Source organism: Ochotona princeps, chromosome 1 (genome assembly GCF_030435755.1).
Source record: "Ochotona princeps isolate mOchPri1 chromosome 1, mOchPri1.hap1, whole genome shotgun sequence".
NCBI classification, from domain to species: Eukaryota; Metazoa; Chordata; class Mammalia; order Lagomorpha; family Ochotonidae; genus Ochotona; species Ochotona princeps.
The window spans coordinates 86992720-87015728 of NC_080832.1; the positions used below are offsets into that span (position 1 = coordinate 86992720).

The following is a 23009-nucleotide window of genomic DNA, read 5'->3' on the forward strand; positions in this document are numbered from 1 at the left end:
TCATGAAAAGCTTCCCTTAACACCTTCCCCAGGACACAGCCGCCATCAAAATGTCATTGCATACTCCATGGAATACTACTCAGCTATCAAAAAAAACAAAATGCAGTTCTTTGTGGCCAAATGGGCCAAACTGAAAACCATAATGCTAAGGGAAATGAGCCAATCCTAAAAGGTTAAATACCACATGTTTGCCTTAATTTAAGATGATATGATGTTATGTATAACATGTTATGTTATGTATGTTATATGTTGTGTATAAACTAAAATTGAAATGTCAATGAGGTGGTCACAGAAGGTGGTTAAGAACTCACATTTACTTTTAACATATTGGTTACTCATTACTATGTCAATTAATTCCATAATGATGTAAATTTTTGCTGATGGTATGTTGGAGCTTTTAATTGATCGGGATGATACTCTGCTGGCTCTGTCTTCAGACCAGAGAGGGTATACCTAAGAAGCCGTTGAACTTGACTGGACAATAAGATGCTGGACTCTATGTTTGGTATATGCTTGCAATGGGGGAATCTCAACTGAACTTGAACTGTGGTTATGCAACAAGGTGGAGGAATCCACCATGGTGGGAGGGTTTGAGGAGGGGTGGGGAGAACCCAAGTACCTATGAAACTGTGTCACATAATACAATGTAATTAATGAATTAAAAAAAAAGAATAAAAAAATTTTTTTAAATTAAAAAAACAACAACATTGAAAATGCAAAAAAAAAAAAAAGGTGATAAAGGGAACTCAAAACAAATCTGCCTATGGTAAGTTCTACATGTCAACATATGTGAAAACCAGGAATTCTCAGCCTTCATTTTACAGCTTTCAATATCCATTCTCCATACAACAAGATTTATGACTGCTTCCATCCTTCAAATCGTTCCAGCCATACACATTTCACTCACATGCTTTTAACACTTCCTTCATAAATGCACAGCTGTGATAAAAGTCAACTTTCTCTCAGTTTTAACTATGTGTGCTCATTTCTGTGCATTTCATGTATTGTACTTATCCAGCTGAATTTCATGTGACTTCCTTAGGCTTATTTACACCATGAGTATTTTCCAGGTAAATATATAACCCCAGTGAATGATAAGCCCTAGGATCAACAATTTCATCTTCTATCTAGGTGCTTCCTGCTGGACAGTTGGTAAAAAATAAAAGGATTGAAAGGAACAAATAAATTCACTAAATGTTCATTAGCTTAGATGTGTTATAAAAGATTCATAAGAGGTATAATTTATGCATCCTTTAAAACATGTAATTAGCCAGAAAAGCAATTTTAAATTTTAATAAAGTAGGTATCGGGCCCAGCGGCGTGGCCTAGCGGCTAAAGTCCTCGCCTTGAAAGCCCCGGGATCCCATATGGGCACCGGTTCTAATCCCGGCAGCTCCACTTCCCATCCAGCTCCCTGCTTGTGGCCTGGGAAAGCAGTTGAGGACGGCCCAAAGCTTTGGGACCCTGCACCTGCGTGGGAGACCTGGAAGAGGTTCCTGGTTCCCGGCACCGGATCGGCGCGCACCGGCCCGTAGCGGCTCACTTGGGGAGTGAAACATCGGATGGAAGATCTTCCTCTCTGTATATCCGGCTTTCCAATAATAATAAAAAATCTTTAAAAAAAAAATAAAGTAGGTATCTATGTAGCCTATTACTAGAAACGAAAACTAACAGTCATGAATCATTTTACTTTGATGTAGAAATACAAAATGTAAAATTTCCCTAGAGTCACATAAAAAAAAAAACTACAGTGAGGTTCATTATATAACAGAAGTAGGTTACAATGTGGCTGGCTGAGCAAGACAATTAAACAAATCTTTAACTTTCAGTTATTAAGTGCTTCCCTCTGAGTGGGACACACTGATCCAAGACAAATGATGGGGATGCGCTCACACACAGGTAACAAGGAAGTAAAGAGTAAGCAGTATCGCGAACGTGTGCAAAAACATTAATTCTTGGTATGCTATATAATGCAAAGGAAGCTACGTTCAAATGTTTCTTGGAAATTCTGAAAAATAAAAGTAGACAAGAGGAAAAAAACCATTTTCATATACATCCCACTTTAATGCCACCTCTGAAAAGAGTTCTTGAGACTAATAGGCACTGTCTACTAGTAGTAAACTTCTAATAAAGTGCTCTCTCACATAATTATAGTAAGGTGCAACAAAAATGAGGCATTAAAAGTAACAATGTATAAACTTAATTTCTCTGTGATATGTGAAATGAAGAAAAAGGCACAAAAGCTACTAATACATAAGTATGTAGATAATTAAGGCATCAAAAAGAGCAGTGATTAATTAAAGCTAGAAAATGGCATGACACAAAAGTTACAGTACTGGAATTACTCAAAACTACAAAGCACAGCCATTGAGAGTGGATTCACCTTTTCCAGGAGTAAGATGCACAACTATTTAATAATTAGGTGATGAATAATTGTGTCCTTCGGTATGGATGTATAGACTAGACAAACTTGGAAATATACAACTATTTTCACCCAATTTAACTTCTACAAGAACATGGTCTGCTAATAACTTGAAACAAAAGATTTGATCTACATCATTGGTTAACTAGCAGCTCCATCTAAATTATACCTTCCCATAGTCATTTTAATGAGCAATTTACTTCTGGCTTTTACCCAAGGATTCAGATGGTAGAAGCATGACAGGAAGCTGATAGCTTCAAACGACAGAATTGTTCAATCTCCCCAGGAAAGTAAAACTGAAATGAGCTTAAATTGTATTAATAAGGATATGTGTTACATCCAGGAGAGAGAATGTTTGAGAAATGAAGCTTGTTTTAATGTCTAAAATTGAAAACACTTACAAGCCGATGGAGGCAGGTTCTGATGTAAATTATTTTTATTTTATTCTCAGGAAGGCAGTGGAGACACTGCCTTCAACTCTCTTTCTTCCACACTCTATAACCATTAGCAAAGCCTGCCAGATCAAAATGCTAAAATATGTCCAATATCCCGTCTGTTCTCAGTATTTCCTTTGTCACTGGCCCAGTCTCTGACTTCTCTGACTTGGCTTACAGAAACATACACCTCAATACCCTCCCTACAGCCACTCATGTTCCCTAGACCAGTATGATCTCATAGTCAGAATGATCTTATAGTGCACTGACCAGATCACGTCACTCTTGCATTCAAATTCTCAAACATAGTGCATCCCATTGACACTCCCCGCTCAAACACTTTTCACAATCTCACAACCCATTCCATGTTTTAGTTAATCTCTTCGCACAATTCCTTTCACAGCTATGTCCAAGCAACGGTCCCTCAAAAATGTGAAGCACAAAGTCTATGTCATGGCCTGTATAGTTAATGTTTTGTTACTGTGTATCACTGAATCTCAGGCTCTGAAGGCACTGGCTTCATGTTCAAATATTACTTCGCTGATGAGAGGCATTTTCTGAGCATCTTATCTGAAATGTCCCTCTTAAACTCTCTATCACAAAATCCAGTTGGATTATTGTCCCTTCATAACACTTATAACCATGGGCACAATAAATCGTATTTGCTTGGCATCTCTTACAAAACAGTTTCACTGCGTTTTGTCTAATTTGCTGTCTGAAACATCCTCAGAACACAGGACCAATCATGGCATGTTAAATTCATAAATCATTGCCAATCTATTAAGCTAACATTAGGGAGCAATTTACATCAGAGTCCTCAACAAAATGGAAGAGAATGTTCTATGGTTTGAATATTATTTGCCTGGCCAAACTCACACAGGAATTGAATCACCAAAGTATTATGTGAACATCACTAAGAGGGTGAAATAGTCTATGTGTGATCTTTACAGATGAGGCTTTTAAAAAGTGATTACACAAGTATCAGTCTTTAAAGTGGAAGCCAACGAGGTTCAATTTTGCTTAATTTATAAGGAGGAAAAAAGAGTTTACACAGACAGAGATGGATATGCATGCTCTGAACAGGATGTGAGGTAGTCAAGGGAGACCCTCTCGAAAGACTATGTCACGTTATTTAGACCTTGATATAAAATCATGAATCAAAAGGAAACACTTTTCTTTATAAATTTAACCTGCCTCAAATATGTCATTATAGATACAAAAATGAATTGATACAGAACCTATTCCTATTGCCCAATTGCTCATTTCAGCTGTCCCCTTGAAAGGTGCTATACAGTCTTTCTGTAAAGCTTCCTTTATGTTTCCCCACCCTCCAATATTCATTTGGAGTAAGAGAACAGTAGTAAACTCCTCCAAACAGAAATAACAGTAGTAATAACAGTATATTATTTCATATCCCACTATTTGCTTTCTCAAGGAAATGGATACATTAATACCACAAGGAAACAGGCATTTCTGTTTTCTTAGTGAAAAAAAAAAACTTGCTTCAGCTGTCTGGCAAGATCAATTCTGAGCTAGAGGCACAAGTAGAATCTAACACTGTTAGACTCAAGTCTAGCTAACTAAATTGACGTCACGTGCCACAAATAAACAACAATGATTACACATTGTGTATTTTTAGGGAGTGGTGTCAGCTCAAGTGTCTTCTTTTTTAAACAAAGGAAGTTAATCAAGTGACTAAGGTGTAAGAACCATTTAACTCAGCAGTGACAGAAGCAGAAAAGAGATTAGAAGAAGTAATTTCATCTTTATAATTACAACATCAGAGTGAAAAATCAGATTCTCAATTGAATAACAAGATAATCCACCAAAGAAATGATTAATTTTGCCAGGGAATATAAGATATAACATAGTTTTGAGGTTAATGAAAAGGCAATATGGAGAAATGTCAAAATTGTATTATACCATAATTCATATTGAATTTGAATTCAATTTCTGCAAGATATGAAACATAAACTTGCATTCTGGAAAGTGTAATATTTCATACTTCAAAAGCAAGGATACACAGTGATATTTATTTAAGAAAAATTTCTCAAATTAATGATTTCAAGCTATGGGCCTTATTGTATTACCAGAGAATAACTGAAATAATACATTCTAGAAATGTGTTCATACATGAGAAAAACTTGAAACTTTATATAATTATAATTAATAGATTGTACATTTGCAATTTTTTAAAAAGAAGTATTTATTTGTTTGAAAGTCAGTTACACAGAAAAAGGTTTTCCATTTGCTGGTTCACTTGCCAGATGGTCACAACAGCTGGGACTGCACCAGGCAGAAGTCGAGAGCCAAAGCTTCATCCCTGTCTCCCAGCTTTGTGGTAGGGACCCAAGCACCTTGTCCATCGCTTGCTGTTTTCCACAGGTAATTAGCTGCTGGCTGGATTGCAGGTGAAGCAGCTGGAACATGGCCCAGCACCTTAAGGGATACTAATGTCTCACGCAGCAATTTTACTCACTATGTCACAGTGCTTACCCTTAGATGCAGACTAAAAAAGTAATAAAATAAGCTATCTGATAAGTGTGGATTTTTTTAAAACTGTGAGATCCTTTACTTTTATTTACTTGAAAGTAGAAGACACAAAGATATTCCAACACTTGTTCACTCCCCAAATATTACAACCACCAGGAGCAAGCCAGGCTGAAGGAAGGAGCCCATAGTTGAACTCTGGTCTCAAACATGAGTGGCAGGGACACATCTATTTGAGTCATCACGTGCTTACAAAGTGTGTATTATGAAGAAACTGGAATCAGAAGCAAAGCCAGGAGCTAAAACTAGGCACTCGATCATGAGATTCAGGCCTCCCAAGATGCACCTTAACTGCCGCATCAAACACCCACCACAGAGATAATACTGGCCTAATGAATCTTCCCTTCTATTGGATATAATTCATTTAAATAATCCCTTATGGATAATTGTGATTCAGCAGTGAGTATAGTGACATTTATCTAAAAAGTAAATGCTTACAGATAACTAAAACAAAACGTTAAGGGTGTAAACCATTGAAATCACATCAAGAGGTTTGAAATTTGGAACATGTTCACTCTTAATGTACTTTTCCTGGAAAATTTTCAGGTTATGTCATTGATAAGCACATGACATTTTTCTTAACTCCAATATTCTGAGCTTTATTAGCAAGTTATATTAACTAGAATATTGATTTTGAAATATTATTTCCTTCCTATTAGTTTTATGACACTAATTTTATACTGCTGCATGCTGGATTCCTTTCTTTTTTTTTTTTTTTTAAGATTTATTTATTTTATTACAAAGTCAGATATACAGAGAGGAGGAGAGACAGAGAGGAAGATCTTCCGTCCAATGATTCACTCCCCAAGTGAGCCGCAACGGCCGGTGCTGCGCCCATCCAAAGCCGGGAACCAGGAACCTCTTCCGGGTCTCCCACGCGGGTGCAGGGTCCCAAAGCATTGGGCCATCCTCGACTGCTTTCCCAGGCCACAAGCAGGGAGCTGGATGGGAAGTGGGGCCACCAGGATTAGAACCAGCACCCATATGGGATCCCTGGGCGTTCAAGATGAGGACTTTTAGCCGCTAGGCCATGCCGCTGGGCCCAATTTAGTTACAGTCTTAACTGCAGGGCCAAACAATGACTTCTTTTTTTTTTTTTTGCTCATGTTGATTCATAGTTGCATTAACCTTTGACATTCCACTTGGCTATTCCAAAAGCGACATGGGACAATACATTATGAATTGTTAGCCAATTTTGCTAATTTTAAAAGAAATGCATCTGCTAATGTTCCTGCTAGTATTTTCTAAAAGGGTTACAAGTATAGATCCCTGTTGATACTATGTCACAGTTAAGTCAAGTCAGTCACTTGACTATGTTGAAAAGCAACAAAGTTTCTCACAGGTGAGTCATGAATCATGGGATAAACACTACATTCTATTTTTTAGTGGACAGTTGAATAATTATTCATTTTGAGAAAATTATCGATTTTACCCCTTTTTTTTTTACTTTTTTTTAAAATTAATTATTATGCATTATGTGACAGTTTCATAGGCTCTGGGAATCCCCCCACCCCTCCCCACGCCTCTCCCCCCTGGTAGATTCCTCCACCTTGATGCAGTATTACAGTTCAAATTCAATCAAGAGTCTTTCCTTGCAAACATATACCAAACATAGAGTCCAGCTACTTATTGTCCAGATGGGTTGAACAGTTTCTTGGGGAGACCATTTCTGGTCCAAAGTTAGAGCTGGTAGAATATCATCCCAGTCAATTAAGAGTCCCAATATAACATTAACAGCAATTTGTAACATTATGGAATTGACATGGTTTTGCGTAACCAGTATGTTAAAAAAAAAAACAAAAAACAAGTTCTTAACCACAACCTATGATTTGCTCATTGACATTTCAATTTTAGTTTGTATACAGGACCGGCTGCTATATACCTTAAAATGGCTATAAGGTACCATTCAGCTGTCTCGTGTCTATTTCATTTTAGTATTTAGCCATTTGTTGTGTTGAAGTATAATTTTACTGATCTTGGCAGATTTTAGGATAATCTAGACTGGCTTGTAACTCTAACAACAAAAAAAAATGTTCTGCACCTTAATTGTTGACAAATGTCTTGTTAGAGTTACAAGCCAGTCTAGATTTTACCACTTTTTAAAGAAAATATGCTCATGTTCCTTTTAACTACTACTTCTAACCATTTTTGCTATGACAGTTTCCCTGGTTTTTTTGTTCTTAATCTAGGCAATACATCATGTCATTCTTTTTTCATTACTGTCTTGACAGTTGAAAAAGAATTCTGACTTTAATCACCAAGTATTTACAGATTAATTTTCTAAACTAAAACTCCAGATTTCATTTTATTGTTTCACTTGAGGGAAACATGAACATGTGAAAGATGCTGCCAAGTGCACTTCTCCCCATATCTCAAACAGTCGTGAAATCTTAGCAATTCTCGCTTCAGTCTCAAAATTCATGCGAACATTTTCATCCCTACTCTCCCACTACTAATTCAGTCTACTATCTGCTACACAATCATGTAAAGCCTTCTTATTACAGGCAGACTAACTGTGCTTCTACACTTTCTAAATCACAGAATCTCTTTTTTCCTGTTCTACTGTATGTCCAACAAGTGCTTCTTTGTTCTCCTCAGAATCCAGAATCCCAATGTTCTGTACAGAATTAAATTTTTTTCCATTATTTGTTTGGATACATACGCACTTACTTTTATCAAAATAGACACTTATTCCCCAAATACAATTTCAATTTTGACATATGTTTACCATATTTGCTGAAGAAACGCTCTGGAGAGTAACCATTTGTTTGCAGTCCCTTTCTTTCTGAATTTCCAGTAATCCAGTCATCCTCCAAAATTAACCTTAAAAATATCTAATTCTAATTTTTTAAATTGTTACTCAAATTAACATTTGTTGGGGTTAATTTCTAATGTTATGGAACATACCAAAGACTACTAGAATTTATTTATTTATACTTTTGTTTTATATCTACAACTAGAATGCAATCTCTATGTAGGTTGGAACACAATGAATTTACTTTAATGATATGGATTATTTAACAAAGACTTTTCATACAGTAAGAGATAAATTCCTTTTGCTTTTAATTAAATATAATCAATAGACTAACAACATGCCACATATCCCTGATTTTTCTCAAATTTAGTTTAATGAATGTAATCGCTCTCCAAATGGCTGCAATGGCCAGAGCTAAGCTGACCTGAAGCCAGGAGCTTCTTCCAGGTCTCCCACATGGGTGCAGGGTCCCAAAGCTGTGGGCTGTTCTCAACTGCTTTCCTAGGCCACAAGCAGGGAGCTGGATGGGAAGTGGAACAGCTGGGATACCATCCATATGGGATGCCAGTGCAGGCAAGGTAGGGGTTTATCACTAGGCTGTCATGCCAGGCCCAGAAATTATGCTTAAAATGTTAATTTAATAAACAATAAAGCACTATTTTGCAATTTTAGACAAATTAGTAAGACAACAGAGATCCACACGTGTCTTGGCCTTCCAATCATGAAACACTATGAACCTGACATAGCTGAGTATCAAATAATGTCCTTTATTCCACACCATGCATCAGTTTCTTCCATTTCTATGATTACCTCCAAAATGCAAGTATTTCCTAATAACAAGAGCAATTTTTATCATTTAACTTTTCTGTCTACTGCAATAAAGGAATAAATAGGGCTTGCATCGTGGCTCAACAGGCTAATCTTCACCTTTAACTGTCAACATCCCATATGGGTGCCAATTCGTGTCCTGGCTGCAACTCTTCCCACCCAGCTCCCTGCCTATGGCCTGGGATAGTAGCACAGGAGCATGACCCAAGTCTTTGGGACCCTGTACCCCCATGGGAGACTTTCAAGACATTCCTGGCTGTTGCCTTTGGACTGGTTCAGCTCTGGCCACTGCAGCCATTTGAACAGTGATCCTACAGATGGAAGATCTTTCCCTCCTTGTCTCTTCTCTCCTTTCAAATAAAAATAAATAAATCTTTTACCAAAAATAACAATATTTTTGTTTGAAGAAAAATAACCTCCTTTTTGTTGAGGAAAAATAAATGCCTAAAACCAGCTTTATTTACATTATGACTTACAAGATGGACATAGAAGTAGGGAGAAAGGGAGGGGGCATAGAGGGAGGGAATAAAAGAGAGCACGAGGGAATGCGCACACTTTCATAAATTAGTCGATTCTTTAAATGTCTGACCATTGTAGGCTGGGCCAGGGTGAAGACAGGAGCTCAGAATTCCATCCCATTATCCCTAGTTTGTGGCAAGAACCAGAATATCTGGGCCATCACCTGCTGCCCTTGGAAGACAACTAACTAGGAAAAAAAACCCCTTCAAATCTGGCATTACACTACAGTCAGTCCTTGGGCTAGGATTTAAGAAAACCAACAGTGAATAAGACGTCCTTTAAAAAATCAGTATAGATTTTTTTTAACAAAACATAAGTTTTTAAAATACAGATGTAAAGACAGGCAGAGTGGATTAAGTCTCCTGTTGGGCACATGAATTTCATGAATATTGTTTCAAGCTCCAGTTTGTCTACTCTGATCAAACGTCTTGCTAACACCCCTGGGAAGGCAACAGATGAAAACTCAAATATTTGAGTCTTGCCACCACAGGAAGACCTGGATGGAGTTTCTGGTTTCTGGTTTTGGCCCAGCACTGATTGTGAACATTTGAGAAACAGACCAGTATACGAAAGATCACTATCTCTCTCCCTCTCCCTTGTTCTCTGTGTATGTGCATGTGTTTGTGTTTTGTCACTCTTCTTTTCTAATAAACACACATTGAGAAAATGCATACAACTGTTGCCACACAACTAATAAGAAGGTTGAAGAAAGTTGAGCACTTGCACTGTACTTAGACACAAGATTTGAGGCAATTAAAGAGGCATTGGCTTTTTTTTTTTTTTAGTACTAAATTGCCTGAAAGCAGGCTTAGCTACCCTTTCTGTTTCTCAGATACTAAATGAAGTAGAGAAATCTAAACAACATAATATCATTAATAAAGTAAGGCCAAACGTTTCCAAATATAGAATATGTTAGTCAAAACCAAGGTCATTATGAATAAATTTTTGCAATTATTGACACCAGCCAAATAATTAGAGCCAGCAATACTAGCAATACTATACTACGGATTATTCTACCATTATTCTAAATCCCTAATGAACTCAAATTTAGGTTTACCAGACTTTGAAAGTGACTTTATGTCCCACAATTTTTTTTCCAAACACATCTTGAAGAAATACCAGGTTCTGTTCTGATAACACCTTTAATTATCAAGGCCTTTAGAATTAGTCAACACATAAAATAACTAAAAACAATAATCCTCTCTTTTTTTTGCTCCTAAGTTTTGCTAGTAAATCACTTCACCAATTGTCCAGTCTGGTAAGTGTCCCCTCCTAATTTGTCATCAATCAAGGAATACATATAGCTTTTAGGAAAGTAGTTCATTTCAAGTGTCCTAGGAGTCACAGTACATCATGTGATCTTTCTTGGGCAGATTTCCTTTCTTTGATAAACCACTCCAAGAACAGACACTTAATTGGGAACTTCTCTGAAGTCTGGATTCATCCTTCACAGCAGTATTACCTTTGATCCCTTTTTACACTTGTTGCCCACAGAAACAGCTTACTACATTCCTTAACCAGCACAAGGAGGTACAAACTCACTCTGGGGAAGTATTGGCCTTCAAACCTGCTCAAAAGGTGCATGAATACATCAGCCTGGTAAGACCTTGTGCTGCATGAAGGGAGTAGGTAGCATAAAAATGTATCCAGACTTCTAAGGATTACATCACACACACACTTTCCTCAATTGAATTGAATAATTTCACCAGTAGTTTACCAGTAGTACATTTTACAATCTGATACCACATGATTGGAAAGCAGCTTAATATCAAATAAATCCCTGTAGCACCTAAGAATCTTTAGAAGAAATCAAGTGTAAAATATACCATCAAAAACTTTAACCACAAAGCATTATATTATGTACAAATATGTACAAATTTCACTTCTCTAGTTAATACTCTCCATGAAGGCAGCTGTCTATCTGATCAGCAAGCTAAAACTTTTTATTAACTTCATTATGTCTCATGAATAGTAACATGGAATAAAATAAACTTAAGTATACTGTTATCTGTAGTCAGTAATTTTTATGTGAGGATTACTAATGAATAAAAATTGTTGAGGAAATTTTCATTGTGATAAAGCTTGCAAGAAATGAGAAAATTGTAAATCTTTATCAACTCAATGTGTATAATAGCTAAGAAAACCATTTATTTGGTCTTGCTAATTTCTAACCATAAAGATAAATGTGCTGGTTGGCAGATAAAGTTGTTGGCTCAAGATAGTCATGGCAATGTCAAAGTGTGTGCAGGTCTACACTAGGGTCTAGCTTACTATGACTATGGCAGGGTTATAGGAAGTTAAATGAAGAAACATGTTTTCAATTTATGTGTGTTAAAATTACAGAACCTAAGACTGAGGAATCTGAGGCCCGCTGTGTTCTGGAGGGTATTTAAGCTAAGTGATAACCATCATCTTGAACCTTCAAGGCATCTTGTATGTTTCACAATGCACAGACCTAGAACCTTCTATGGAAAACCTAGGAAGAAAGTGAACCAGTGCCCTCACAAGTAATGTATGGAAGACAATGAAAAGTAGTTTTGCTTTTTTTTTTAATCACTGGCATATACATATCCAAAATGAGGCTGGATAGCAATAAGTATTTAGCAACTAGAAATAGTAATTGGGGCTGGTGTTGAGAGTTGATTAAGGTGTGGCTTTCAAGGCTGACAGCCGTTATGGGCAATGATTTGTAGTCCAGCTTCCACACTTCCCATTCAGCTCCCTGCTAATGTGACTGGGAAAGCTGGGAAGATGTTTCAAGTGCTTGGGTCCTGGCTACCAAAGTAGGAGAACTGGAGAAGCTCCTGGCTTTGTTCTGGCCCAGCCCTGGCATTATAGCCATCTCAGAGTGTACCAGCAGATGGAATTCCTATCTCTCGCTCTTTCCCTGTCTCTGTAACTCTGCCTTACAAATAAATTAATAAATCTTAAAAAAAAAAAAAGCAAAAGGGGCCTGGCGCATTGACCTAGTGGTTAAAGTCCTCGCCTTGAACGCACCAGGATCCCATATGGTCACCGGTTCTAATCCCGGTGGCCCCACTTCCCATCCCGCTCCCTGCTTGTGGCCTGGGAAAGCAGTCAGGGACGGCCCAAAGCCTTGGGACCCTGCACCCGTTTGGGAGACCCAGAAGAGCTTCTGGATCCCGGCTACGGACTGGCACAGTACCAGCCATTGCGGTCACTTGGGGAGTGAAACATTGGACGGAAGATCTTTCTCTCTGTCTCTTCTCCCTCCATATATCTGACTTTCCAATAAAAATAAATAAATCTTTAAAAAAAGGCAAAAGTATTAAGTTTTACATATAGATGTGTAGATCCATACAAATAAGCCTATACGTACTTACACAAATGTTTGCAAATGGATATAAATGCCTGTTGTGTATGCATGTATGTACTTGTTTATATAATGTACACACTTAATTTGTTCCACCTAAAAGTATCAAACATAAAGTATTGATAAAATATTTACTCACATATGTTTAAAGAGATTACAAAGATATTACATTTGGGAATGCATGGTGCAGATATTTTCAAAATTTTAATTGGTGAAATATTTTGTAAAAAAATTCCTATTTCTTACCTACATTTCCAGTCATTAGGTATGAATTCTGAAAGTCCATCATCCCCATTCCAACAATATGTATAAAATCTTCAATCACCTGCATTAACTCTATTGATCCTGGGTAAATCTAGAAAATAAGCAAAAGTTAAGTTATAACAATGAGTCCAAAATAATAATATATAAGTGTAATTTGAAAATCTTATGTAATAATATGTAAGTAACACAAGAAAAGTTCAACAACTGGCAGCAGCTGTATTTTTCAATTAATAGTTGAAGATGACACTAGGTGTCATTCAGCAAGAACTTCAGAAGTGATATGATGAATTAACATCTTCCATCAATCTTTGGAAATTGTGAATATCTAAAAGATTTTCTACACAGAAATAGCATATTACTTTTTTGATAGGCTCATTCCTTTATTTAAATATCACATAATACATGTACTGAATTGGGACTTTTTAAACTTAGTTTAGTATTTATGTGTGGGACACAAGAAGAAAAAAACGACACTATTATTATCATTAGAATATTAAATTCACTCCATCAATTATATAATGAATACACATGTAGATATAAATATTCATTTCAAATGATTATAAAAGTCACTGGGTGATTAACATGTATCAATAATTTTATAATTATTATAACAACAATTCGAATAGAGGTACTTAACATGTACATATACAAAGCAAACCTATGAGATTCTTACTACTATTTTAGATACAAATCAGCACAAGTTCAAGGAGATTAAACAGTATACCTGCTGGTGTCTTAAACCATGTGTATCTATTTGTCTGTCTATCATATGTTCATCCTTTTGTTCAGTGTAGCTATCTACCTACTTACAAGGCTACCTGCATCCACAGCACTTTATACAGTACAAATGAATGTTTTCTTAAAGGCAACATGATTCTGGTTCATGGTTTGTGGAAAGTGAATGCCACTAAAAAGGACACATGAGAGTTTGGACATGTATAACCCATAAAGCTTATAGAGTTAATTTGAATTCTATAAGCACATTAGAGGAGAAAGTCTTTTGAAGTTGGCTTCATTTCTTGCAGCCATTCAGCACAACTGAAACTTCTGGGCATGAAAAATTAAGTCGATTTTAGAGAGCTCTGACCACTTGGCGTTTGTAAAGGCAAGTGAGCAGAAAGCAAACATTCAGAGCTGGAAATGAGTAGACTACAAGAAAATAAAGGTTGAGCAGGTCAGGAGGAAGGCACGTACAGTTTTCTTCATAAGCGCTTTTTACTGTGACCATCTGAAAATCAGAAATTAGATGTTCCTGATATAACCACATACACTTAACAACATGGGAAACTGATACTGTATTTAGAAACACATGGCATAAACTATGGTAATTGTAATTTCACAAAGATTTGGGGAAGAAATCTTGCTTCTTATTCTTCAAGTCACTAACTGTGAATTTTGAAGATTCATCATGTTGATTCAAACGATGTGCATAAGATTTCCATTACTATAAAGCTTCTTGCTACTACTACATTTTTCTTTCTGTTCTTGTGTAGAGTACTTATGCACTTCTTTGTATAATGTAAGCATGAATGTAAATTAAAAATGAGACTTAATATTCTGTATTGACTATAAAGGATAGACAGCTTACTCTCATCCACTCTCTGCTTTTTTATAGAGCATTTACTTTGGCGAGCTAATCATTTCTAAACTCTACCTATTTCTTTTTTATATGTCTATACACTTTTTAAAAGTTAAACAGCCTCCTACCAATTTGAACATTAAGAAATGTTTCCCTTTGAAATGTAAACTGTCTCTCACAGGATGGAATAGAATGACAGGGGCTTATCTTGTGAGACCATCCGTCTTATTTCAATGTGCAGAATTATCTCCAATCATAACTATAAGGGGTTGTCATGGACTTGTTTTTCTTTTGAAGAAAGCCAAATAAACAAGATGGTCATCCCAAATATTAACTGAATTTTGGATGGAGCATATATGACAAACGGCACTATCAAGTCCTTTTAGTTAAAAATCAATAATTAGCTGTTTTGAAGACATTTGTATCATAGTTTTTGTCTATTTGGCTCTAAAAATGACATAGTTTCTTTTTTGTCTTCAGGGATTTTCTAGGATATGCATGATATGATGGTTTAGTGCCTATCAGCAAAAGAGATTTCTTTTTCTCTACATTTGTGAAGAGGTTATCAGGCTGGCAGATATTTTTAAATTGTCAGATGGTGTTAAGCAGTGCTTGGAAACTTCGTAAAGGAAGAAACTGTAAATATTTACTTCCAGAAGGAGATCTCAGCCAGAACAATTCAAAAATGCCAAAGATGATATAAAAATGGCTTTAGTGAGCTACACTATGAAATGCTCTTACAAAAGAGAATCAGGGTGCATTTACCTCAGAGTGCCCACTCCTGCTCTAGGGACACAGAACTTTCTATAGAACAATGAAATACAAAAGATCGTACATGATCAAAACGGTTTGCTTTGATTGAAATGAATTGTCAACTCCAGCTTGGTGGTGTATAGTGGTTTTTTTTTCACTTTAGTACAAATAAAGTATTTTTCTTTCAAATAGGATGCTTTATCTAAGCATAGTTTGAGCCATCATGACTGGTCTTACGAAAAACTAACAACGTTTGAAATGACAGTTTATTGTGCAATGTTGTGCTTTTGTTTGCAAAACAACTATGATATAATGTTGGAAGTCTTCTGAAGACTTATTTGTTCTTGGAACAGTAAGTAATGTTTTTTGCACTTGTTTATACTCATTAAGCCATTTTCATTTTAAGTTATGAAATAGCCTCTCTTATTAATATTCACCATCTTACTCAACTATTTATCCAAGTGCACATAAAACTCAGATTTAGATTTAGATTTTTTTGAGGCTCTTCTAAAATAGAGGGATTCACAGAGATTATTTTTGATAGCCGGCAAATGGCACTTATTTCTGAGAAGTCACCATTTGTGCCAATGAAGTTCCATTCACTTATTACTTGAATGAGAGAATAACATTACATTCAGTAAAAGCTACAAAATGGGTTTTTAAACGTAAAAGTTATTCATAGCATCAAGAATCATCAGTATTGAGAAAACATTTAAAAACTAAAAATAGAACAAACTCAGGCTCCTAAATAAATAAATGGATTATGCACTGATTCAAGATTTTCCATTAATGAGAAATTCTGCCACCATTCATTATTTTTACAAGTTAGGAAATCACAGTAAATAATTTCAATCTTCTTTAAAAAAATGGCTTATTATACGTTTGTTCTAAATATGTCTGTAATGAGTAGTCTTTTGCATTCTAGAAAGATGTGCTTACCCTCTGCAGCTGTATGCCAAACAAGGACACCATTTTCTTAACAATGAGTGAATGAGGCTGTCCTCCCAATGAAAACCAAGGACAAACATATAATTCAAAGTAATAGGAAAAGACAGACTCAGGGTCTTGAAGAGCACAGATTCTGCGTCTGATAATGAAGTGGGCCCACACTGGACTATTTTTAGAGGTCCTATCAAAATAGAAATAAAGGGCAAGCTTGACTCCTTAAAGCTCTTTATAAAGAGAAAAGGATAGTTCAGCTGATACTCTGTAAATATTCATTCTTTTTCAAGATTGCTTTGTTCTCTTAAGATTTTTTTTCACAAGGGTCAAGTAGAATACTTAAAGCTTAACTTTAATTTCCATATACTCTTCAAAAAACACATTTATTCCCCTTCTCTTGACCCCATCCACCTTTTCTCTTATTTACAACCATGTTAGTTAGTATATCACAAATGGCAATGCAAGTCATTTCAAACACAAAAACAAAAACAAGTGAACAATGAGGTCACTTGCTGCACAAACAAGGCACAACAGAAAAATTCAAAATATGAAAAGTTTTATGAAAGTTCACTTTTACAAATATTAACTTCAAATAAATCATTCATACAGATATGACCCAAATTACATGTATGTGCCAAACACTAATGATTTGCTGCTCATATCCCATTAGCTCACCTAATATATATGCTTTTGTAGTTCTTATTTTTCCCATAATCTGTAGCCTGGAAAGAAACTGTGAGAAAAGGACATAGCTATTACTGTCTATTATCTCAAAACTATAAATGACTTAAATTTGTTCAGTTTAAAAATGTTCTATATCTATTATTGCATGGATATCCATCCTTTTCCCCTCACAGGTTAAAAGATCACCTGTTTCTTCAAAGCTACTAAAGTACACCGACAGAAGTCTTCTAAAATTTCATTTAATGTTCTCAGAATATCAAGTGACTTATTTTTCATATTTTTACACCCATTTCAGCCACTTTCACTTTAAGTTCTGAAATAACCTTGAACTTACCTGTTGCGCATCTTCCCATTTTTCCTTGTTTTCCTCATCTAGAAGGTTGCTAACTATTTGAAAGAAGTTCTGTAAATTAAATTAGATAAAATTTGTTACACAGAAGAATAAAGCTTTCAACCACATAAATTACGCGATAAACATGAAAAAGCATTTGTACTGTCACTTTCTGACTCTAACATGGAATCTCTGAGTTCTTTTCTGCAAGCATACTGCACAGCTTCATATTTATATCCTCAAAAAAGTAAAAAGAGGCAAGACACTTAATTATTATTTCCTACCCCAAATCCCTGGAATCTGGTCTATATGGACATCGTATAATTTTCCTCACAAATAAGTACTGGCACTTCTGTAATGAAAGTCATCTGTATTTGTCTAACTTCAAGTTATTCTGTTGATTATGATCCGTGATTGCTTCTGTCTGTGTTTCTACTTACTGCATTGCTTTGAAGAACACTGTAATAAGATCATTGACTACAAAAAAAAAAATGCAGAACTCAGATGGATTATCTCAACTGGAACCATGGTTCTGTCCTTTCTGGCTAGTATTCAAAATATTAACGAAGTGTCCTAAGTTCCCAGCATACATCATATAACAAGTGCTCTATATGTCTTAGGCATTTTCAAAGTATTACTCTGTGCTCTTTGGACTTTGGCCAGCAAGTCAACCCTGATGAATTACTAGAAACGTAAAATGTTTCTATTAAAGTTTTCAATCCTTGTATCTTGCATATCCTTACCCCTTGCAGACCTACTGGCTTTATCTTCAACTAGCAATACATTAGAGAGACCTGTATTTAGCCTTTTCATGTAGACAGGCACTTTTCATTCACCCTGGGCACACTGAAACAGCATCAATTAAGGAATCAGTGTTCATTTTACATGTGAGATTTTCTCACCAGGGAAACACATCTCTGCATTCTCACAGGAGCCGAGAGAGGAAAGCCAGGAAGCCTGATGAAGATGAGCAGTGACTTGGGGTTGTTTGGTACCCAAAAAATGTCAAAAATGGCGTTTTTCTTTGGCTACCTGAACAAGAACTGCCTGGTTATATTATCAGAACCCATCATTCTCACCAGTCTGTACGTATGCTGGCAGTAGCATTACTTCATACTGATACATTAGTGTAGGACAGGATTTCTTTGAGAATGGACATAAGCAAAATTTTTCTTCCTCCAAATGTAATTTTTAAGACAAACATTTTTATCTAATTCCAAATAAATTCACCTGAGTTTTTTTACATGAAAAACAAACAAAACATTTCCTCTTCTCTTGTGGTTGCAAGTTGCTAGTATCTATATTTAACTGCCCTATTTATTCTATTTATTTTAACAGTTCTGGCAATTACACAGCTGAAACATGTTTTGAGTGATAACCTCTAAAAAACTGTGGATTTTTTTTTTTTACAACCTTTGGAAACACTGCAAGTCTTTTTACATTTTTTAAAATTCATTTAACCTTTTTGTACTAGTGGCCTTTTTTTTTTCAGTTAAATTCTGTACTTCAAGCGTTAACATTTTAAGGGCTTAGTTCATTGAGCTATAACTTTACCTATGGGCAGAAAGAATTAACCTTCAGAGTTCCCCAACTGCCTGTGGCTGGTTCACTCATTAGGGGACCTGGTGCTAATGAGGCAAAAGATGCAGGTATCATCCCTGTGCATGCCAGTTAGCTGTGCTCAGGTCATGACCTCGCTCTGCAGCCTAATCCCTGTGAGCTTTCAAGAAAAATGCATGCTGCTGCTAAGAGACATCAAGAGAATGGGAAGCAGTTTGTGCAAATGCATCTCCTTTTCTCGAAAAACATTTTAAAAACCATGTTTTACTGACAGTTGGTCAGTGACTCCTTGCTATACAAGAAGGCCATTGTACACATACAATGCCTTGATAAAATAAATTTAGAGTTCAGTTTTTAAAATTACTACAAAGTAGACATGAAAAAAACACAAATTATTAAAATGCACATTAAATCAACCAAATGAAAAATCCAAGAAACATTTTGTGTTATTTTTCAAGCCAAATACATGGATAAAGTTTTCTTATAATCTATTGACTGGTTTGAGGATAACAGAATTACATAGACTAGTGCTGGCTGTACTGGGGCACAGTTAAACCTGAATATCTCAAATGTTGACAAGATCTCTACTGAGACACTGACTCCTTCTAGTTTAGCAGCGTAACGTTAGCTTAGTTAACATGTAGTAGATACTTAATAAGATCAGAACTTTTAAAATAAAGAAATAATGGGGCCCGGCTGGTGGCCTAGTGGCTTAAAGTCCTCACTTGAATGTGCCCCAGGATCCCATATGGGTGCCGGTTCATATCCCGGCAGCTCCGCTTCCCATCCAGCTCCCTGCTTGTGGCCTGGGAAAGCAGTCGAGGACAGCCCAATGCTTTGGGATCCTGTACCCGTGTGGGAGACCTGGAGGAGGTTCCTGGCCCCTGGCTCCGGATCGGCAGGACGGAAGATCTTCCTCTCTGTCTCTCCTCCTCTCTATAAATCTGACTTTGTAATAAAAATATATAAATCTTTAAAAAAAAAGAAATAATGAAGTCACCAAATCAGTATACCTCAGTTTGTCTCACACGATTCAGGGCCGTTATTTGAGCTAACTCTGCTGTATCTTGCCTCATGTATATTGGAAATATGCATAGTAATTATTGAATATATTAATTCTTCTTTGACATTGTTCAATACATGTTATTTTGCAGAGGAGACTCAAAATAGTTGAGACTGCCTGACTAAAATTTTAAACAAAGTATGAAGTTGCTTTGATGGTATCAAAATAATTACTTGCTAAAGTCCTGTTAAAGTTCTACTAAGGGTGGTAATATCTTGATGATTTATGGGTTAAGTCACTTATGTCTGTATAAAATGCATCAAACAGTAGGTTGTGTGTGTGTGTGTCTGTGGTGTTTCAAACAGTTCATATCCTTCTGATCTACAAGGATTTGAAAACCTGAGTGTCCTCAGTTGAGTCTGAATTGTTTGAAGCTGCACTTGTCCAACCAGATTCAAAGTTCTGCTTGTGGATTATTAACTGTACAGTTCTGAATAATTGTTACCCACCTATGTGTTACCTCTCTAATCTTCCAGAGAGAAATAAGAAAGACCACCTGGCAGAGCTCTTGTGGTGTTTAGAGGTGATTCAAGGAATAGTGCATAATTCGTGGTAAGTGCTTGATATATGACAGCTCTATAATTTTATTTGTCTTATATTATCTTTTATATGACTGGCTGCATGATTTGTATTTATAGGCATATTATGGCAAATATGCTTCCATAATTTTGATGTAGGTTTCACAACCAGTGGCATGCTCTACTATCACCCTTTAATGTTTCTTCTTGTCTCAGCAATATGTAGAGCACGGAACTGAGTCACCACCAACTTTAAGATCTATAATTTGTTCAGCAGAAGGCTCTCCTTTTTAAGAATACACTCTGCTAGAAGGGATTTTCAATGTAGTTATTATTAGCCATGTACTATTTAACAGGCACTCTGCCAGATGTCAGTGAGGCACAAAGGTCAAAGAAGTACAATAATGACTTTTCTTTGTGGGGTATTATGAAAATTAGTGCAATAAAGGTATGTTATTAGAATAATCATAAGTGCTTTGGCAGCGTCTAAAGTGCAGGTCCTAAATTTTGCCTCAAGAGACAGGGTGGACTATTCGTTACATAATGTTACCAGCCTCTCCATAGTAAGATTGGGATGATGAATCCCAGCAAGAAGCAGCAGAATGACCCTGCTTTGTGGCACAACAGATCTGGAGAACCCATCCATCTAATCCTTAGTGTAATGGGGCATGAGCTCTGTGTTGTTTTCCAAATGCTATGTAATAATCAAAGGTAATAAAACAGTGATACAATATGAAAAAATATAGTATATGATTATTCCCTAAGATGCAGCCTGGGAGAAGCAGCACATGGTGTGTGCGTCTCTCTGTCTCTTTCTCTCTCTCTGTCTCTGTCTCTGTCTGTGTGTGTGTGTGTGTGTGTGTGTAGGCTCTGTGTGACAAAATCATCATCAAATCCAGACAGGTCAAGCATCTTAACTAAGGAATTAAGTAAGGAGTGGGGCTCAAGTTTCAGCAGGTGTGACACATGTGAGAAATGCATCCTCAAATCACAGATTTATCCCATGAGACTCTTAGGGGGTCCTACCCTGGCCCAGGGTGTCCAGCACATACTTTATCAATAAAAGATTTTTTTCTTCAATCTTTCTAAATTCCATGCTGTACCTGAATTGCAACTCTGCTCAACCCCCACCAAATCTACGCACTGAAATCCTAACTCCCCAAACACCTGTCACTGTATTTGGAGGAAAGGATATAGGAGGGGACAGAGCTGCAAAGAGGACATTAGTGGAACAGCAGTGTGTATCCTGGTCAAGCCTCTGTCTGTGGCACTGGCATCCTATACGGGCTGCATTTTAGTCCCGGATGCTTCACAGCTCCTGCTGCTGCACCTTGGAAAGCAACAGAGGATGGCCTGGTTCTCCCTGCTACCAACATGGGAGACACAGTGGAAGCTCTTGGCTCGTGGCTCAAATCAGCCCAACTCCAAATGTTTTGGCTGTTTGGAGAGTGATCCACCTAATAGAAGATCTCACTATTTATTTGTCTTTCTTCCAGTAACACTGTGTTTCAAATAATAAACAAATAAACAAAAAGGAAAGTGAACATTAGGGTAGAACCCAACTCAAACTGACTGGTGTCCATATGGGAAGAACAGATTGGCACACACAGACAACAGGCGTAGATGTGTGCAGCAGGTGAGTAGGGAACACATGAACATGCAGAGAAAAAGTAATCACCTGTAAGTCAAACAGATAGGCCTTGGGAGCCAAATCTATTCACAAGTTCAGTGTCTAACTTCCACACAAGTGAGACAAATTTCTGCTGTTTGAGTCACCCATTCCATGCCATTTGTTATAGGAGCTTAAAAAATTAAAAAATTCTCCAATGATATTTTTAAGAAAAAAGTGTTAATAAGTAAAATATCAAAAGAAAAAGACTCTTGATCTTATTAGTGCAAATCTCAATATTGTTTTAAATTTGACGAAAATAATGGGAAATTCAGAAAGTGTAAAATCACAAATCATAGGTTTTATTATATATTTTTTAATATATATACTCAACCCAAATCACTGATTCATATCATATGGTGATAGGCTGCACTATACATATTTTTTGAAAGGCAGAGTTACAGAGAGGGGAAACAGGGAGAGAAAGAGAGAGAGAGAAAGAGAGAATTTCCCACTAGCTGGTTCATTCCCTAAATGGCTGCAATGAGTAAAGCTTGGCTGTTCTAAAGCCAGAAGCAAAAAATTTCTTGTGGCTCCCCAAATGAGTTTAGGGGCACAAAGCACGTGTGCCATTCTCTGATGCTTGCCCAGGCCATAAACAAGGAGCTGGAAAACAAGTGGAACAGCCGGGACTTGAACTGGTATCCATATGGGGAAGTGGTCCAGCGGGTGGAGGTGCTATCCCCTGTGCATATTCTTAACACTTTTGGCTTCATCTCCTGTTCCCACCTGGTTGCTGTGTACCATCAGTGGCTGTCTTCTAAATGTTCTTCCTGACAGATTTAATCATGTTGATTTATGGAG

The 23009-nt window shown here is 36.6% G+C and overlaps 1 protein-coding gene across 2 annotated transcripts in view; it reads right to left on the bottom strand.

The window, feature by feature from the left end:
- ADGRB3 (adhesion G protein-coupled receptor B3) overlaps nucleotides 1-23009 on the bottom strand; it is a 726224-nt gene that overhangs the window by 366992 nt on the left and 336223 nt on the right. For both annotated transcript variants that reach the window (XM_004580472.4, XM_004580473.3), the window contains 2 exons: nucleotides 17399-17467; nucleotides 13089-13197 (listed from right to left, as the gene is read on the bottom strand). In XM_004580472.4, coding sequence (XP_004580529.2) covers nucleotides 13089-13197; nucleotides 17399-17467 — 178 coding nt within the window. The remainder of the gene's footprint in view (nucleotides 1-13088; nucleotides 13198-17398; nucleotides 17468-23009) is intronic.